At 36.3% G+C, this 20,554-nt stretch overlaps 1 protein-coding gene across 1 annotated transcript in view; it reads right to left on the reverse strand.

Moving 5' to 3' along the window:
- Positions 1 to 12,325: 12,325 nt before the first annotated feature.
- The window catches only part of xrcc5 (X-ray repair complementing defective repair in Chinese hamster cells 5), a 37,968-nt gene continuing 29,739 nt past the window's right edge, over positions 12,326 to 20,554 (reverse strand). Inside the window, exons 17-21 of the mRNA XM_056465952.1 lie at positions 19,741 to 19,850; positions 16,666 to 16,762; positions 16,376 to 16,443; positions 15,239 to 15,313; positions 12,326 to 12,665 (exon numbers count right to left, since the gene is read on the reverse strand). Of these exons, the coding sequence (XP_056321927.1) occupies positions 12,651 to 12,665; positions 15,239 to 15,313; positions 16,376 to 16,443; positions 16,666 to 16,762; positions 19,741 to 19,850 (365 nt within the window). The 3' untranslated portion in view covers positions 12,326 to 12,650. The remainder of the gene's footprint in view (positions 12,666 to 15,238; positions 15,314 to 16,375; positions 16,444 to 16,665; positions 16,763 to 19,740; positions 19,851 to 20,554) is intronic.

Raw genomic sequence — 20,554 nt, forward strand, 5'->3', positions numbered from 1 at the left:
TGGTTCGAGTCCCGGCTGGGTCAGTTGGCATTTCTGTGTGGAGTTTGCATGTTTGGCATGGGTTTCCTCCGAGTGCTCCTGTTTCCTCCACAGTCCAAACACATGTGCTATAGGGGAATTGAGGAAACTAAATTGGCCTTAGTGTATGAGTGTGAAAGAGTGTGTATGGGTGTTTCCCAGTGTTGGGTTGCAGCTGGAAGGGCATCCACTGGACATATGCTGAATAAGTTGATGGTTCATTCCGCTGTGGCGACCCCTGATTAATAAAGGGACTAAGCCGAAAAGAAAATGAATAGGTAAATGAATAATAAAATATAATAATAATAATAACAATAATAATGTGTATTTATATATAAAAAAAACATGTAAACATGTTATTAAAAGACATATTTCTACTTACAAAGTTCATAAAAAACAAACTAGTTTATTTATAGCAAAAATAAAAATAAAATAAATTAAAATAAATAATAAATAATTAAAATAATAATAAATAAATAAAATTGAATCGAATTGAATTGAATTTATTCATTTATTCATTTTTTTTCGGCTTAGTCCCTTTATTAATCAGGGGTTGCCACAGCGGAATGAACTACCAACTTATCCAGCATATGTTTTACACAGCGGATGCCCTTCCAGCTGCAACCCATCACTGGGAAACACACATACACTCTTTCACACACTCACATACACAATGGCCAATTTAGCTTATTCAATTTACCTGTACCGCATGTCTTTGTATTGTGGGGGAAACCAAAGCTGAATTTAATTTAATAAATTAATTTAATTTAAAAGCCATAGAAATATTATAAAAAGTCCACTGAGGATGAGTACATAACGACAGAATTGCATTTAGGGTGCATTAAGGTCCCATTACTCAGCATTAGTTATTATATTAACTAACAATGAGCAATACAGTACAGGATTTATTCATCTTAATTTTGAACAACAATGAATAAAAACTGCAGTTTACGCTGCAGAGGCGCAGTAGGTAGTGCTGTCGCCTCACAGAAAGAAGGTCGCTGGTTCGAGCCTCGGCTGGGTCAGCGTTTCTGTGTGGAGTTTGCGTGTTCTCCCTGCGTTCGCGTGGGTTTCCTCCGGGTGCTCCGGTTTCCCCCACAGTCCAAAGACATGCGGTAGAGGTGAATTGGGAAGGCTAAATTGTCTGTAGTGTATGAGTGTGTATGGGTGTTTCCCAGAGATGGGTTGCGGCTGGAAGGGAATTCGCTGTGTAAAACATGTGCTGGATAAGTTGGCAGTTCATTCCGCTGTGGTGACCCCGGATTAATAAAAGGACTAAGCCGAAAAGAAAATAAATGAATGAATGAATGAATGAATGAATGAATGAATGAACTTCTGATTTGAATGTGCCAAGATTAATAAATGCTTTAGATCAGATGTGCCCAATCCTGTTCCTGGAGATCTACCTTCCTGCAGAGTTCAGCTCCAACCCTGATCAAACGCACCTAAACCTAATAAGTAGGATCTGAAGGAGCACTTGGTAATCGGTGCCTAGACTGCAGCTCTGCACAAGAAGTTTGGCCAGAGGAGAAATGCCCAACTGAGCCTGGTTTCTCTCAAGGTTTTATTTTTTCTTCTTCTTCACTTTCGTCAATTGGTGAAGTTTTTTCCTCGCCACTGGCTTGCTTGGTTCAGGACTTGTGGAGCTGCGCATTGATGGATTTGCTCTTCAGTGTTTGGACTTTCAGCAGTGACAATTAAACCACACTGAACTGAGCTAAACTCTGAAAACTGGACTGACACGGTTTCAGTTTACTAGAACTTCTATGTTAAGCTGCTTTGACACAATCTACACTGAATAAGCACTAGAGAAATAAAGATGATCAGATGCGTGTTTGATCAGGGTTGCAGCTGAAATCTCCAGGAACAGTATTGGGCACCTCTCATTGTTAATGTTAACTAATGTAATGTGTCACCATATATTTAAATGACCTATTTAACCAATCCCGGTTAACGTGTGTTGCCATTGTACATTTTAATCAAATATGCAGAATCAACATGGTGTGCCGGGATCCATATTTTATTGTCACGTTGCCATTTCTTCCAGTATTTACTGAAAGACAGTTAATGTCTGAAATGAGCGAAGGGTTAAACACTCACGTGTGCTGTTGTGGAGGATGGAGGAAGGTTTATGAGTCTCAGGTGAATCTGAGAAATGAATAATTCAGATGATGTTAATGAGAAGAGTTCATCAGCAGTACACCAGAAATAATCACAGCATCTGAAAGAAGAACAGCAGACAGTCAGTGTATGAACAGCATAACCAAGTTCGCATGAAATCAAATGCTAGAGCACAATGTTGAATTTTTTATTGATCACTTCAGATTTAGAACTATATACAACAAAGCCAAACATACACCTAACAGTTTATAAAGACATAATAGTTCAAGGGAAGCGCATGAGTGGGCTTATTCCATATTAAAAAACCCTGATGCTGTAAAAGGAACTTTATGAAATTGAAAATAGTCACACCGGACGTTTATCACTGGCTCAAAAACACTTGCCTTGCATATAGCCCATTGTACAATAGCATTGCATGCAATTTGAGATACGGCAACCTGGATCCCATTGAACATTATGGGTCCTATCATACACCCGGTGCAATGTGGCGCAAGGCACGACACAATTGTTGTTTGCTAGTTTCAGCTCGGCGCAAGAGTCGTTTTGATGTTTTGTGCCACACTGTTTAAATAGCAAATGCATTTGCACTCATTTGTGCGCTCATAGGCGTTCTGATCTAAAAAATTAGGCGTATTGCTGGTGTGTTGCTGTTTTGAGAAACTTTAATAGACGGTTCAATAGATCAGATCAAAGCCGGTCTATTGTCCAGCGCAGAGTGCGCCTCGCTTACACACTGCTGAATACACACAGGATATACAGCAATACGCAAATATCTTTACACATGAAAAAGAATTAAAATATTAAGGGTATATATATAGGATATAATAAGGATACATATATAGGATATAAATATAAAGGATTAAAATATTACAAAACATTATTTTCTAGTCTACATAAATATAAAAACCATACTTTTATGCCTTCTTCATCTCGGGGGGCTTTTTCAGTTTATTCATGACAATTTGCTTTTGTATAATGCTATCATTATTAGCAGTATTAATTATTATCTGCATATTTATATTTGTTTTAGTAAAAACAAGCTTTTTACTAAAATAAATTTTTTAGGGAGCTAAGCTGAAGGAAAATGAATAAATGAATGAGTGTTGATTAAACACTGCACACCCAAAAAATAGAGATTCACAGAGTTAGTGAAGAAGATGAGGTTTTTTCATGCAAAATATATTAGAGGATTGAAATTAAACTGATCTGCTTTATTTTAGAGATTTAGTGAAGGCGGCTCATGTTTTACCCATAGGGCCAATGCTGTAAACAGAATTCTAGGAAATCATGAGGGTTAAATAGATGTGCAGCTGAAGTCTGAATATTTTTTCCCCCAATTTCTGTTTAACGAAAAGAAGATTTTTTCAGCACATTTCTAATCATAATAGTTTTAATAACTCATCTCTAATAACTGATTTATTTTATCTTTGCCATGATGACAGTAAATAATATTTGACCAGATTTTTTTCAAGATACTAGTATTCAGCTTAAAGTGACATTTAATAAGAGTTATTTAGGCAATTTCGGGTAATTCGGCAAGTTATTGTATAACAGTGGTTTGTTCTAAAGACAATCTGAAAACAAATATTGCTTAAATCGCTTAAAACGATTTTTTTTTAAACAAACTGCTTTTATTCTATAGCTGAAATAAAAAATAAGACTTTCTTCAGAAGAAAAATATTATAGCAATTACTGAGGAAAAAATCCCATGCTCTGTTAACAGTATTTGGGAAATATTTAAAAATGGAAAAAAACACCATATACAGTATATACTACCTGACAAAACGTTTTAGGAACAACAAATACTAACTTGACTTGATCATTTGGTATCAGAAGTGGCTTATATGAAAGGCAAAGTCCTCTAGATGACGCTTATTTTACCACAATAACATATGATTATGCCTTGATTATTAATGATCTCATTAGGACAGTAAGGTCCGACTTTGCTTAGACAAAAGTCTTGTCACTGAACCTTCAATAATGTCCAGTATAGAATATGTGGTCATGCTGCAGTGGAAACAGAATGAATATTGTGTCTGACTCCATCATGAGCTTGGAGGACTGCATCCATACATCTCTGCAATGACTCAAATCACTGATTAATAAAGTCATCTGGAATGGCAAAGAAAGCCTTCTTGCAGGACTCCCAGAGTTCATCAAGATTCTTTAGATTCATCTTTAACGCCTCCTCCTTCATCTTACTCCAGACATGCTCAATAAAGTTCATGTCTGGTGACTGGGCTGGCCAATGCTGGAGCACATTGATCTTCTTTGCTTTCAGGAACTTTGATGTGGAGGCTGAAGTATGAGAAGCAGCGCTATCCTGCTGAAGAATTTGCCCTCTCCTGTAGTTTGTAATGTAATGGGCAGCACAAATGTCTTGATACCTCAGGCTGCTGATGTTGATTATCCACTCTGCAGATCTCACGCACGTCCCCATACTGAATGCAACCCCAAACCATGATTGTTCCTTCACCAAACTTGACTGATTTCTGTGAGAATCTTGAGTCCATGTGGGTTCCAGTAGGTCTTCTGCAGTATTTGTGATGATTGTAATGCAGTTCAACAGATGATTCAGCAGAAAAATCCACCTTCTGACACTTTTCCAGATGATCAGCTAGAATCAAGTTATTATTTGTTGCTCTTACAACTGGGATCCACGACAAGACTTTTGTCAGGTAGTGTATTTACAAACAAGTAAAACTTTTTATGTTTGTTTACTTTTTGTTTAGTTTTTCCTCTGGGGAAAGGACCAAAGATGATATTGAGTTTAGATGTGTATTTTTCATTTATTAATGCAGTCTCAGTTAAAAAAAAAAAAAGCACTGGGTCACAGAGAGTTTAAAAGCAAGTGAAGCTGTAAAATGTAAACGCAGAGCTGAAATTGCATCATTGTGCAGAAAAGAGGCATTTGATCTGGTCTCCTGGTAAAAACATCAGGTATCAGACAAAAGCTGCTTTCATTTGAGGCCAGAGGAAAAGAATCAACTTTAAAAGTGCATCCATCCTACAACTTACCTATTCTGATGCTCTGTTTGAACTGCAGCAGATCGTCTTGACCATGTTTACATGCCTAAATGCATTGAGTTGCTGCCATGTGATTAGCTGATTAGACATTTGCTTTAACGAGCAGTTGAACAGGTGTACCTAATAAAGTGGCCATTGATAATATTGTTTATTGTTGATTATTTTCCTCTGGCCTCAAATGAAAGCAGCTTTTGTCTGATACCTGATGTTTTTACCAGGAGACCAGATCAAATGCCTCTTTTCTGCACAATGATGCAATTTCAGCTCTGCATTTACATTTTACAGCTTCTCTTGCTTTTGAACTCTCTGTGACCCAGTGCTTTTTTTTTTACCGAGATTGCATTAATAAATGAACAATACACATCTAAACTAAATATTATCTTTCGTCCCTTCCCCAGAGGAAAAACTCGAAGTACACACTATGATCTTCTATGTGAAGCTGCTTTGACAGTCTACATTGTAAAAGTGATATATAAATAAAGGGGAATTGAATTGAGTGTACAGTGCATTCGGAAAGTATTTATAGCGCTTAATTTTTTCCACATTTTTTTATGTTACAGCCTTATTCTAAACATTCTACATACAATCCCCTATAATTTTTCCCCAGCATTTGCTCAATACTTTTTTGATGCACTTTTGGCAGCAATTACAGCCTCAAGTCTTTTTGAATATGACGCCACAAGCTTGGCACACCTGTCTTTGGGAATTTTTGCCCATTCCTCTTTGCAGTACCTCTCAAGCTCAATCAGGTTGGATGGGAAGCGACGGTGTACAGCCATTTTCAGATCTCTCCAGAGATGTTCAATAGGATTTAGGTCTGGGCTCTGGCTGGGCCACTCAGTGACATTCACCGAGTCGTTGTGAAGCCGCTCCACTGATATTTTGGCGGTGTGGTTTGGGTCATTGTCCTGCTGGAAGATGAACCGTCGCCCCAGTCTGAGGTCAAGAGCGCTCTGAAGCAGGTTTTCATTCAGGATGTCTCTGTACATTGCTGCATTCATCTTTCCCTCTATCCTGACTAGTCTTCCATTCCCTGCTGATGAAAAACATACCCACAGCATGATGCTGCCACCACCATGCTTCACTGTAGGGATGGTATTAGACTGGTGATGAGCGCTGCCTGGTTTTCTCCAAACATAACGCCGGCATTCACTCCAAAGAGTTCAATTTTAGTCTCATCAGACCAGAGAGTTTAGTTTCTTATGGTCTGAGAGTCCTTCGTGAGAGTGGCTACGTTTGGCCACTCTACCATACAGGCCTGATTGGTGGATTGCTGCACAGATGGTTGTCCTTCTGTAAGGTTCTCCTCTCTCCACAAAAGAACGCTGGAGCTCAGGCAGAGTGACCATCTGGCTATTGATCACCTCCCTGACTAAGGCCCTTCTCCCTCGATCACTCAGCTTTGATGGTTGGCCAGCTCAAGGAAGAGTCCTGGTGGTTTCAAACATCTTCCACTTAAGGATGATGGAGGCCACTGTGCTCACTGGAACATTCAGAGCCGCAGAAATGTTTCTGTAACCTTCCCCAGCCTTGTGCCTCGAGACAATCCTGTCTCGCAGGTCTACAGACAATTCCTTTGTCTTCATGCTTGGTTTGTGCTTTCACATGCACTGTCAACCCTGGGACCTTATATGGACAGGTATGTGCCTTTTCAAATCATGTCCAATCAACTGAATTGACCACATCATTGAACTCCAGCGAAGCTGCTGAAACATCTCAAGAGTGATCAGTGGAAACAGAATATACCTGAGCTCAATCTAGAGCTTCACGCCAAAGGCTGTCAATACTGATGTACATGTGATTTTTCAGCTTTTTTATTGTTAATAAATCTGCAACAATTTAAAAACTCTTGTTTCACATTGTCATTATGGGGGATTGTGTGGAACATGTTGAGGAAATAAATGAGTTTAATCCATTTTGGAATAAGGCTGTAACATAAAAAATATGGAAAAAGTGAAGCGCTATGAACACTTTCCGGATGCACTGTATATTGCATTACCAAAAATGATTGAGTTCATGTCCATGTGTTGTGAAGTCCATATATTGATTATTGTGACAGGCCTAATAAGAACATATCCTCAGTCTTCAGCTTTCCTACAGAGTTTATTCTCATTTTCTCCGAGGATTGCAAACTATTTTTAAAGCTAAGAGAAAACACATAACAAACCTGATTAAATGCATAAAGGCTTATGAAAGCTAGAAGAAGGACAAAAGATGTAGGAATGTGCAATTAATGTTTTTTTTTAATAAAGGATTGTACTAAACATCTCATGATGCACTGAAAAAGTTAATTAAGTCACATTGATTTACATGAAGCGTCCCTTTCAAAGCAACCTCACATTAACAAAGAGAAAATAACATAGTTATTGCTGTGTAAACTCATAAATTATGAAATATTCAATATCAGCTTTATTCATTTCATAAATTATTAAACTAATTCAATTTACAGAGGACAACAGTATCATTATTCAGCTGCCTCAAAGCTGGAAATACTAAAGCGAATAGAAAAATATGCTTTGAAAAAGAGTGGGGGTGGCACGGTGGCTCAGTGGTTAGCACTGTCGCCTCACAGCAAGAAGGTCACTGGTTCGAGTCTCGGCTGGTTCAGTTGGTATTTCAGTGTGGAAGTTGCATGTTCTCCCCGTGTTGGCGTGGGTTTCCTCCGGGTGCTCCGGTTTCCCCCACAGTCCAAACACATGCGCTATAGACAGTGGTGTAAAGTAACATATTACAAATACTCAAATTACTGTAATTCAGTCATTTTTTCTCAGGAATTGTAATTTACTAAGTAGTTTTGTTTTTTATTTACTTTTCCTTGGGTACATTTTTAGTGTAGTATCAGTACTTTTACTCCACTACTTTCCTTCAATCTGCAGTCTTTATTTTTTCTTGTCTATGGGGATTGGCTGAGTACAAAAATCAGTCCTGTGATTCCTGTCCAATCAAATTGCACAAAGAAAAGTAAATCGTATCATACTGAACTACTTCAAGACATAAGCCCTTTAAAAATGCAGCAAACCATTTGGAAGCATTAAAATGATCCAAGACGACGTCCAAAATCTTTACACGCATTGACCCAGAGACTCTTTAAACTGCATGTCACTGATGAGAAGATGAAGATGCATCAGCTTTCACAGCATAATACTCACTAATCATGACTCCAGAGCACTTTTAAACAGGCTACTTTTTACTCATACTTTGAGTAATATTTACATCAGATACTTTTACTCGCACTAAGTAAAGTAACAGTACTTTTACTTGAGTTTGATTTTTCTGTAGTCTTTCCACCACAGGTTATAGGTGAATTGAACTAAATTAAACTAAACTAAATTGGCCGCATACCTGCCAACACTCCTGTTTTTCCCAGGAGTCTCCCGTATTTCAGACTCATCTCCCGTTTTGTTCAGTCTCCTGGAAAACTCCCGGAATTTAACATTTAACACCCTACCCTCCCCTCCCCTCAGCTTTTTGGTATAGTCTATAACACACCCGGATCGCCGACATTGGTGTAATGTCCGATCACAGTGGCTGACTGAAACCTGGTGCATAGTACAGACCAGGGACCCCCACTTTTCAGAATTTCCAGCATGCCACTCATCTCTGCACGGCACCTACACATCCCCACCTACTTGAGAAAATGTAAGCTCACAGTCCATCTGTGTGTGAGTCCTCCTATACAGTAATGTTGAAGTAAGAGTGTGTGGTTTTACCCGCTTTCATCTTCCCCTACTGGAGCTGCGGAGGGAATAAAGCTCCTGTTTGAAGTCTCGGTGACAGTCGTTACAGCTTTCTGCCTCTTTTCAATCTGGAAACATCAGAAATGAGTGCGGTTTTAATATAGAGCTTGAAACGATCCCAGTCAGATCACTGATCCACATACAGAGATGAGGAGCTGTAAATCTGAACAAGACAATCTGAAGATTTCACACACAATAAGACTAATTCAGATTAGACTTAAGAATTTAGCTAATTAATACAACTATTATATACAATATTACATACCAAACAGTAGACGACACGGTGGCTCAGTGGGTAGTTTTGTGGCCTCACAGCAAGAAGGTCGCTGGTTCAAGCCTTGGCTGGGTCAGTTGGCATTTCTGTGTGGAGTTTGCATGTTCTCGCCGTGTTGGCATGGGTTTCCTCTGGGTGCTCCGGTTACCCCCACAGTCCAAACACATGCGCTATAGGGGAACTGATTAACTAAATTGGCTGTAGTGTATCAGTGTGTGTGTGTGTGAATGAGTGTGTATGGGTGTTTCCCAGTACTGGTTTGCAGCTGGAAGTGCATAAGCTGTGTAAAACATATGCTGATAAGTTGGCGGTTCATTCCACTGTGGCCGCGGCGATCCCTGATGAATAAAGAGACTGAGCCGAAGGAAAATAAATGAATGAATAATCATTTTCAGAATTAATAAGCACTCATTCTGTGGTGGAAAATCTTACCTGTGGCCGTAGAGGAATAACAGTAGATGTGCTTTTACGGACAAAAATATAATTCAAGCACATGATTATATAGTTCAATTTGCTTTATTGGCATGACATTCAATACAGTATTGCCAAAGCACTTCAAGTATGTTGTATACTAAAATCATTAAATAATAAAAATTATAATAATACAGTAAATAAGACATAAATGACAAAAAAACAACAACAACAAACAACCAGATAATATATTTGATAAATATAACAATTATAATAATAAAAAGTCTAGATTATTTAAATAAGATACATGAATTTACATTAACCATTTCTTATTGTGTGTAGGGTGTAAACATATTTTGCAGCTAGTCTATACGTCAGTTCATTCTCTCCGAGTATATGGTAAAGTTTTTCGGAGTCATGTAAATTGTAAAATGAATTGGTCAATGTTTCAAATTGGGGGAAAAATATTGCTCTAGTTGTGGTGTATTTGGGGCAGAACAGAATTGAAGTGCATCTCATCCTCTATTTGTTTTGTGTCACACTGTTTACATGTTCTCTGTTCTTTAGGAGTCCAGGATTTTTCATGTCTGCCTTTTTCTATTTCTAGGTCATAATCACAGAGGCGATATTTAGAAAGAGTGTGTTTTTCTTTTAATTGTTTTAATGATAAATAATTTGCCAGCTGTGTGGTTCTGTTTAGGGCTGAATAACTTTTGAAGTTTAGTTTGGAGGTTAAATTCAGTTTTTCATCATAGTTATATTGTAATGTTTTGTCAATGTGTTTGTGAAGGTTTTGTTTGGGTACGGGTTCGGTTTGAGTTTTCTTCAGTAGTTCAGATACCCGTGTGTTTAGAGGATGAGACACTATAGGTTTTTCATTGGCCAGAAGGGCTTTATATTGGACAGACTGGGGGTCCGACTGATGGAGGTGCAGCCAGAACTGAACAGCTCGTTTCTGAATCTCCAAGTTCAGCGGGTATAAACCCAGTTCAGCCCTGCAGGCAATGTTAGAGGTGTTTCTGTGGATATGTAAGATGTTTTTAGCAAATTCTAATTGTGTTCGTTCAATTAAACTTTTATTCCAATTTTCAAATTTTAACACTGGTCCCCAAATTTCACTCCCATATAGTAAGATTGGTTTGATAATCGCGTGATATAATTTAATCCATGTTTTAGTTGGTAAATGTAATTGGCCAAAGCGTGACTTTAAAGCATAGAATATACAATAACATATTTTTATGTAATATTTTTTTAATCGACTGCCAAAATTTTACATTCAAACTAGAAATGTAGACTATATGAATTTTTGATATGAAGTTTGTCCGAACACTTCAGAACTTTTTACTTTTATTCATTGTATTGGTATGGTTTTACTATTCATTTATTATTTTATTTTATTATTAAGAGGTTTGCACAATAGCTAATTTTATTAAAAACTCAAATATGCGGCAAAATGCAAGAAATAAAATAGTAATTAATAGAATTAAAGTTACAATTCTGCTAAAATTCAGAAATGTTAGATGTAAATTCAGAATTGAATGATATAAACTCAAATTAATGAGAAATACAGTCGAATTTGTGACAAATGAAAGACCGGATTTCATTATTTGAATGTGTTGGTTTATGCTTATTTTATAGATTTCCTCGTTTCCGATTGAATCGAGTCGGAGGTCACGTGATCCTCCCTGAATAATTTAACCTGCGAGAGTTGGTAAATACATCATGGTGAGATCTCAATGCATGTTAAATGCTCCTGATTATTCTACTCCTGGTTATCAGGCCAACACGGTAAAGGAAATATTGTTTGTATATTATTTCGTTTCTTATGATGTCCTTTTGATTATGTTGTGTTTGTGTGAAACATTTGGGTTGTTTGTTTGTTTATCTTTTCAGTTGTCACGGTGTTCAATAAATAAAAGGTATGGACATCCGTATTTGGGAAGCGTGGACTGCTTAATAACTGGAGGGTATGTACAGACATCCTGCAACATTCGCTCGAGTTGGAAAATCTGAACTTTAGCGGACATTCGCGCCGTGTTAACCAATCAGAAGCTTGCTCTTGTAGGGGTGTGGTTATGATGTAGCCCCTGTTGTTGGTGTCCCTAGGGGAAATCCTCCTGCAGACACCGAACAACAGCTCATCAAACTGGGCTCGGCTCAGTCTGAAGCACCGATGAAAGCTTCCATCATCTAGGTATAGTTTCTGTAGGACTTTCATGAACTCACAGAGCTGGTGCACCTCTGAAATCAGGATCTAGTGCACTCAGACACGGCGCCGAACATATCTATGCCGTTTTTTCAACATTCCTAAAGCTTATAAAGCACAGTTACTATCTCAATAAAATCCATTTAGCAATGAAACTAGAGTCACCGGGCAAACAGAAGCCCTGACCATGACACGAATCCGCGACTATTGTGAAGTCAATTTAACGCGCAAATTAAGCACATTTGAAGCATTAATATAGCGAGTAAACTTACAATGTTCACAAGTTTATTTACACCCGAATATCGCGGTTTATTCACGCACGCCGCTTCAGGTGTGAACACAGCATAAGAAATTCACCGCTTGCAAGACACCTTATACACATGCAACCGCAGGAAATAAATTCACTATTTTGAGAAAACAAACCTGAGCTATGAGAAATGAGCTCAACGTTATTTCTTCCCAAATCACAGATTGCTGAAAGACACAGAAACATGCTTGTTTTAAAACAACAACTGAAATGCAGAAATGAGATTTACTGTATAGTTTGATCCTTTATTTAAAGCCTTCAAGTTTCAGTGGCTGTTTAAAACACATAGACATTAACATTATTATTTTCTTCTCTTTAGAAAATCCAACAAATAGAGGCTGTGCAATAGGTGAGACCTAAATCAAACTTCAGCAACACAATTGCCAAACATGTTTTCTTGATGATGCACTAAAGCATTTAGCACAGAACAGAGAAATTACAGCACTTTTCCAGGAATTTGTGTTTGATCAATAACAAAAAAACACAATGAATGGCACTTAATGGAGAAATGCACAGGAGTGGATGAACACTGGTGCTGGAAACATCCGTTTACATCATGTCCAGCTAAAAAGCAAACAAATAAAAAAATAAAAACAATAGTTAATATAAAATGTTAGATTTGTCTTAATATTATTACTATTCCTTCGTTTAGCCAGCAGATTACATTAAGATTAGTAGTCGACCAATATATATCGGCCGATATTTGATCAAATATCAGCATCAACTAATTTATTTCTTTAAGTTTGGCCAATATTTTCGAGGGAGACTTTTATTTTGATAGATTTAGCAAACTGTGCTTTTATTATTCCATTTAATTGCTTTTTTTCTTTCAGTTTGGTCTAATAAGGATTGAAGTCTATCTAATAGTCAGATAAAACCGTTTAAACAAAGTAATTCAAATGTATACAAAAAGTATAACGATATTTTTATTTATTATAATAATATTAATAATAATAATGATTAAATTTATACAGGACTTGATAACCACTTTTTAAAGTAGAAGTATGATTACTTTACACATTTATTTTTAAATCCATTTTCAATTTAATAACATTTAATTCAAATGTAATTATTAATTAAAATTAAATAAATATATTTGCTAAATAACAGCCACCTTGCTTTAAACAAAACAAAAAACAATAGTCAAACTAAATGTTAGATTTGTATTAAAAACATTACCATTAAGATTAGTAGTCGACTGATATATCGGCCGATATTTGATCAAATATCAGCATCAACTAATTTATTTCTTTAAGTTTGGCCAATATTTGAGGGAGACTTTTATTTTGATAGATTTAGCAAACTGTGCTTTCATTCTTTCATTTAATCGCTTTTTTTCTTTCAGTTTGGTCTAATAAGGATAGAAGTCTTTCTAATAGTCAGATAAAACGGTTTAAACAAAGTAATTCAAATGTATACAAAAAGTATAACGATATTTTTAATTATTAAATTAAACCACTGTTTAAAGTAGAAGTATGATTACTTTACACATTCATTTTTAAATCCATTTTCAATTTAATAACATTTAATTCAAATGTAATTATTAATTAAAATTAAATAAATATATTTGCTAAATAACAGCCACCCTGCTTTAAACAAAACAAAAAACAATAGTCAAACTAAATGTTAGATTTGTATTAAAAACATTACCATTAAGATTAGTAGTCGACCGATATATCGGCCGATATTTGATCAAATATCAGCATCAACTGATTTATTTCTTTAAGTTTGGCCAATATTTTTGAGGGGGACCTTTATTTTGATGGCATGGTAGGTTGATAGCAAACTGCTTTCATTCTTCCATCTGATTGCTTTTGTCATTCAGTTCGGTCTAATAAGGATTGAAGTCTTTCTAATATTCAGAAAAAACTGTTTAAACCAAGTTATTAAAATGTATACAAAAAGTATAATAATTGTTTTAATAATAATAATAAAAATAAAAACAAAAACAATAATAATTCATTTTAAATATTTTTATATAAGTATATGAATGGATTCTTTACACACAGAATTTTTTTCTCCATTTTTATATTATTTTCAATTTAATAACATTTAATTCAAATGTAATTATTAATTAAATAAATTATATCAGCTAAATATTGGCTAAGGGATTGGCATCAGCCTTCAAAATACCCAATATCTGTCAACCACTAATTGAGATATATCTTCATCCATTGTAGACTACCTGACAAAAGTCTTGCCGCCTATCCAAGTTTTAGAAAAAACAATTAATAACTTGACTACTAGTTGATCATTTGGTATCAAAAGCGGCTTATATGAAAGGCAAAGGCCTCTAGATTACGCTTATTTTACCACAATAACATATGATCATGCCTTGATTTTTAATGATTTAATTAGGAGAGTAAGGTCCGACTTTGCTTAGACAAAAATCTTGTCACTGAACAGAAATAATGTCCAGTATAGAATATGTGGTCATGCTGCAGAGGAAACAGAATGAATATTGTGTCACAAATGTCTTGATATCTCAGGCTGTTGATGTTGCTATCCACTCTGCAGATCTCTTGCACGCCCCCATACTGAATGCAACCCCAAACCATGATTTTTCCTTCACCAAACTTGACTGATTTCTGTGAGAATCTTGAGTCCATGTGGGTTCCAGTAGGTCTTCTGCAGTATTTGTGATGATTATGATGCAGTTCAACAGATGATTCAGCAGAAAAATCTACCTTCTGCCACTTTTCCAAATCATCAACTAGAATTCAAGTTATTATTTGTTGCTCTTGGGATCCACAACAAGACTTTTGTCAGGTAGTGTAGGGTTATTTTGGTGGCATGTTTTAATTTTCGCTTTGTAACATTTCGTTTAGTCCCGTTTTGGTAAAAGAGACATTTAAGCATACAGTTTTTATTTTGTAAATTCAATTTTTTAGTCAACAATATTGCATTATACATGTAATTACAGTCATCATCACATGACCAGCATTTAAGTTGCATCTCTTTTCGTTTTCGTCACATGATAAACGTTGACGACAATATTTAGTCATAGTTTTTGTTGAAGAAAGCAACACTAATCCATTGAGAGCTGTATATATCTTTTTAATGATAACAGGAATTTATATATGCTTTCAGACCATAATCTCACTATATAAATAATAAAATATTAATGAAACGCTCACCAGATCATCCACATCTCCTGTGTCGTCCTGCACTGGAGCTGCTTCTACTTCCTGCTTCTGCTCAAACGACAGGAACTAAACCAGCAAACACAGAGTTAACAACAAATGCTGCGACTACAACAGTTCATTCGCTTTTATGTCTAAAATATTAAACACTTAAGTCTTCTGAGTTCCAGTTATGAGACTTTTCAAACACTGTAAAAAGCTATCCCTGCTGAAAAATCCAGCTTAAACCAACCTAGGCTGGTTGGCTGGTTTTAGCTGGTTGACCAGCCTGGTTTTAGAGGGGTTTTGGCCATTTCCAGCCTGGTCTTAGCTGGTCAGGCTGGAAAACAACCAGCTAAATGCAGCTAAAACCAGCTTGACTAGCCTGGTCTAAGCTGGACATAGCTGGTTTTGGCTGGGCTCCCAGCCTGGCTAGGCTGGAAATAGCTGCTTTTGGCTGGTCATTTTCCAGCCTGATCAGCTAAGACCAGGCTGGAAATGGCTGGAAACCAGCCTGGAAATGGCCAAAACCCCTCTGAAACCAGGCTGGTTGACCAGCTAAAACCAGCCAATCAGCCTAGGCTGGTTTAAGCTGTTTTTTCAGTAGTTGACTTTAATAAATGAGTAAACCCATTGCCTTAAAATTATGCACAAAATGTATTTACTTAATAATTTTAAGTCAACTGAACCGTTCCAATGGATTTACTCACTATTTAAAGCATAGGTCTCAAACTCAGTTTCTGGAGGGCTGCAGCTCTGCACAGTTTTGCTCCAACCCTAATCAAACACAGCTGATCTAGTAGTCTAGTGGTCTTGAACACCTTGATTAGTTGCATCAGCTGTGTTTAATTAGGATTGGAGCAAAACTGTGCAGAGCTGCGGCCCTCCAGAAATCCAGTTTGAGACATATGATTTAAAGTCAACTAATTGCTTTTAAGGCAATGGGTTTACTCACTTTTTTTAAAAGTAAAGTAACTAATCGCTTTTTACAGTGCAGTTCAATACTTCAGGAAGCATGAACCGTTTAATGACTATATGGTGTCACGTATCATAACCATTACAACATAGTTTATATTTTTTATAATTTATTTTGACTAATGAAATGATGCATGATGCCACTCTCATCTGGACGGTTTTCTTGGCAGTAAGTACCTGATTTGCTTCTTGTTTGGAGATGGTGCTTGCCTCCACTTCATCTTTGCTTATCAGCGTCAGAGCATCTGAAATCCGAAAAATGATGAACAGAAAATTCTAAAGGCTTGATAAACACAGTTCAACACGAGGCGCCAATTCTTCAAACCTTTTTATCTGGATCAGAATGATTTGCATTTGGAAATCCCATGTTTGCCATGCAAGATCTTACGTTTGTGCTGTTTTTTCCAAAGCAAAATCCTGATCTAGATTCTTTTTTCCTCTAAATGGGAACACACCCTGATGTTTACCTTGAGCAAGCAGGTTCCAGAAGTCCTGAAGGCTGCGGTCAGCAATGCTCCTCTTCAGAGACTGCAGGTAACTATTGAACAGCTCTGCGTTTCCGCTCTGATGGAGAATATAATTAAGAGACTGTGGTCAGGAATCCACTTGATCATGAACTTGATCATCCACCCATTATATTGATCAGTAACACTTTACTTAAAGGGGTGTTCATAAGACTGTCATGAAACCTTTATAATCATGACAAGTTATATTGTCTTGGTAATGTCAAGTTGCCATAAAGGCAAAGACAGGTAATGATGTAAATCCAAAATCAAACACAAAGTACTTCAGGGGTGATTAATCTGTCTGTGTTCTTTGGTTAAGAGATTCATAAAGATGAACAACAAAATCATAAATCAAAGTCACTCGAAAAGTAAGTGAAAAAAATTAAAGGTGCTGTTTGACTCTTCTACAGCATAAAAATACCATAATATGTTTGCAGATATTTCAGAAACATGCTAAGCTTCTTGTTTATCTGAAAAACAATGCTGAAGTCAGATATTCTGCTTTGAAAATGTACTTTCCAAGGTGGAACGCTGTCTTTGTTTTGGTATTTTTTAACCTGCCCAATGCCAGTTTAGCCAATTATATTTCAGTACCCCGGGTTGCCTTGGTGGAAAACCGCGTATTTCAAGGCTCTGAACGCATGCGTCCATGACTGAAATGCAACTTCTGGTGGACAATAGCAGATTCAGTTCCACATGAGGTTTTTAATTAGCAAATGATATAAATATTACGAATGTGAACATTAGGTGAGCAGGTTACATTGTAACCGCGTGTCCTAACACCATGTTTCATGACGAGATACACAGTGATGAGCAATTTGGCTGTTTGCGTCAGACGAAACACGGCAGAAATGTAAATACAGCCATTCAGACGCACAGAATATGCACACACTCACGAAATGGTAATGTTTATAATCTATTTAATACATATGAACCCTCTTTAACATTATTAAATGTAGATGCTGAATCACTGAAATGTGTTTAGATCTAAAGTTCTATTTCAAACTGTTTATTTTGAAGATCTGAGGTGAATCTGCTGCTGCTTTCAGTAGTATGGCAATAAACTTCATGTGAAATGGCATTCAAACTCACATTATTAGCATTTAACACTGAATAAAACACATGAGGCTTCCCTGAGGTGTTCATTGTCATCATGTTTTCTGTTGTTCAGCTGTGAGAAATTGAAGCTATTTTTAATATATCAATTTGAGGTGTTTGTTAGGACAAAAACTCTTTTTCATATGGAAAATATTCCTTCTATCGGGTGCCGTTGCTTTTATTTAGAACACGGTTTAAATCACCTGTCCTCAATCTGGCAACCTGCGCTTACATTTGTTTTGGAGTGCAATACCTAGTTCAACCACTGGGTGTCAAACTTACATACTGCACCTTTAAAAGCCTTTATCAACATGGCTATTATTTTAAAATAACAGGCTTTAGGTTACTATGTAACAAGTTACTATGTATTTGTTTATGTAAATTTGTTAAAAAGACATCTCAAACAATGTCATCTTTGCATTTATAATGACATAACTAAGCTAATGACACTTAATGACAGTTGTCATAAGCATGCATATCATCTCATTTGTATTCATGAACACATTTTTAACATAGCAGTTTTAATAAGGAATTTGTAATAATTAATTTCTTTAATCTTTGTCATGGTGACAGTATATAAATAGTTTTTTACTTATATTGCAAGATACTAGTATTCAGCTTACTAGGGTGATTTAAAGGCAAACTACTGTTGTTTAATTATGGCAATTATATATTTCTATTATTATATATATATAATATATATATTATATATTAGGCAAGTTAGGGTAATTAGGCAAGTCATTGGATAGCAGTGGTTTGTTCTATAGAAAATTCGAAACTTAATATTGCAAAAGAAGGCTAATAATATTGACCTAAAAATAGTAAAAAATAAATAAACAAATAAATTAATTAATTAATTAATTTTTTAAAATGCAAACTGATTTTATTCCAGCCAAGCTAAAATAAACAAGACCTCCCTCAAAGAAAAAAATATATTATAGGAAATACTTTTAAACAGCAGTTAAACATCACTTGGGAAACATTTGGAAAATTTTAAATTCACAGGAGAGCTAATAATTTTGACTATATATATCAACTATGTATATGTGTGGACATGCATTAGGGCAGGGGTGTCAAATTCAGTTCCTGGAGGGCCGCAGCCATGAAGAGTTTAGCTTTTTTGTGTGTGTGTGTGTGTGTGTGTGTGTGTGTGTTTGTGTGTTTGTGTGTGTGTGTGTGTGTGTGTGTGTGTATAGAGTTTTTCACCATTATGATAGGACAGTACAGATTGTATAAAGGAATCTCTGCACCTCATCATAAAATCTATGATGAGGTCGGGCTGGTGGATGTGCCGGACAGCCGGGATGCTGCACACTTGGCCATGATGAAGAGACCTGACCTGGGCGTCACCTTTACCAAACTCCACAGCTGGACTCTTACAGGAGCAGAGAGAGGGGAAGGATCGGCAAATGACTTTGAGCCAGGAATCTAACTTGGGTCGTGAGCACGTTGGTGCTATATGTCAGTGCAGAGTACCATTAGGCTATTATGTCTTGATTAAAACCTATATGCAAGTGTGTATAAACACACTGTTGGGACTAAACTCTGCAGTGCTTGTTTGTTTGAGTACCTTGCATTAGGGCTTCCCTTACTGTAATATACTTAAATCAAGGATTGCCATAAAAACTCTTTAATGGTAGGAAAGCATCCTCTTTTAATGGGGTATATTCAATTCAATTCATCTTTATCTCTACGGCGCTTTTACAAATGTAGATTGTGTCAAAGCAAATTAAGACAGAAGTTGTAGTAAATTGAAATTGAAACTATCAGTTCAGTTTACTTCAGTGTGGTTTAATTTTTACTAGGCTTTTTATTTTTACTAGGCTTTGAAAGGAACTCTCTCTGCGTTCAACTCTACAGGCAGGACTGAATCCCATAACCTCTGGCTGATCCTGAAGAGGTACTTGATTGGGTGTGCAGGTTTAATTGAGAGCTCACCAATACGGACTGATCCCTGAAGGCCTGGATGCAGGCGATGCTCTTGGTGTAATACTCGGTGCTCCTGTTGCCCAGCAACTGCTCAATCCTGTGGGTCAGCTGCTGGCACGCTGTCGAGGTCACAAAACAATCATGAGCACAGCGGCAAAACCTGCCGCCGACATTCAGAGACTGCACTGCTCAATGACAGCGGCGACTCAATTACTGCTGAGCGACTGTTCAGAGCCTCAGAGACAGCATGCAACTTTTAACAAGGCCGTACAGATGCCAGCAGCAGTAATTTATGCATAACAGCTGACACTTTTGTAGAATATACAGCATATGTCTGATGCAAAACTGAGCAAAAAAGAAATTCAATTCCTTTGAATTTAATTACATAACAGAAATATATATTAAATTAAATACAGGCATATTTAATGGTCCTTGACTAATTATTGTCAAGAAAGAAAGTTGAGAACTTGAATAATCGATGACTAATAATTGTAACCCAACACCCTAATATGAATTTACATTTTAGTATTTACTGTACATTCCATATTTGACTGTAACAATAGTCAATCATTTAAGCAGAAGAAAAAAGTAAGGTATTCATAATCATTATATACCAGTGTAGTTATTCTAAATTCAAATTATTATAAAGTTATCAGTGTTAAACAATACATACCTTTTATTATTGATTCAATATTATGAATGTTTATATAGATACACAATATTTAATAATAAATGTAGATGGATTGATAATTTAACTGACAATTTTTTTCCAAATTTATATAAATAAATACAATAATATTAATAATAATAATAATAATATATA

Source organism: Danio aesculapii, chromosome 9, assembly GCF_903798145.1.
Source record: "Danio aesculapii chromosome 9, fDanAes4.1, whole genome shotgun sequence".
Classification (NCBI taxonomy): domain Eukaryota; kingdom Metazoa; phylum Chordata; class Actinopteri; order Cypriniformes; family Danionidae; genus Danio; species Danio aesculapii.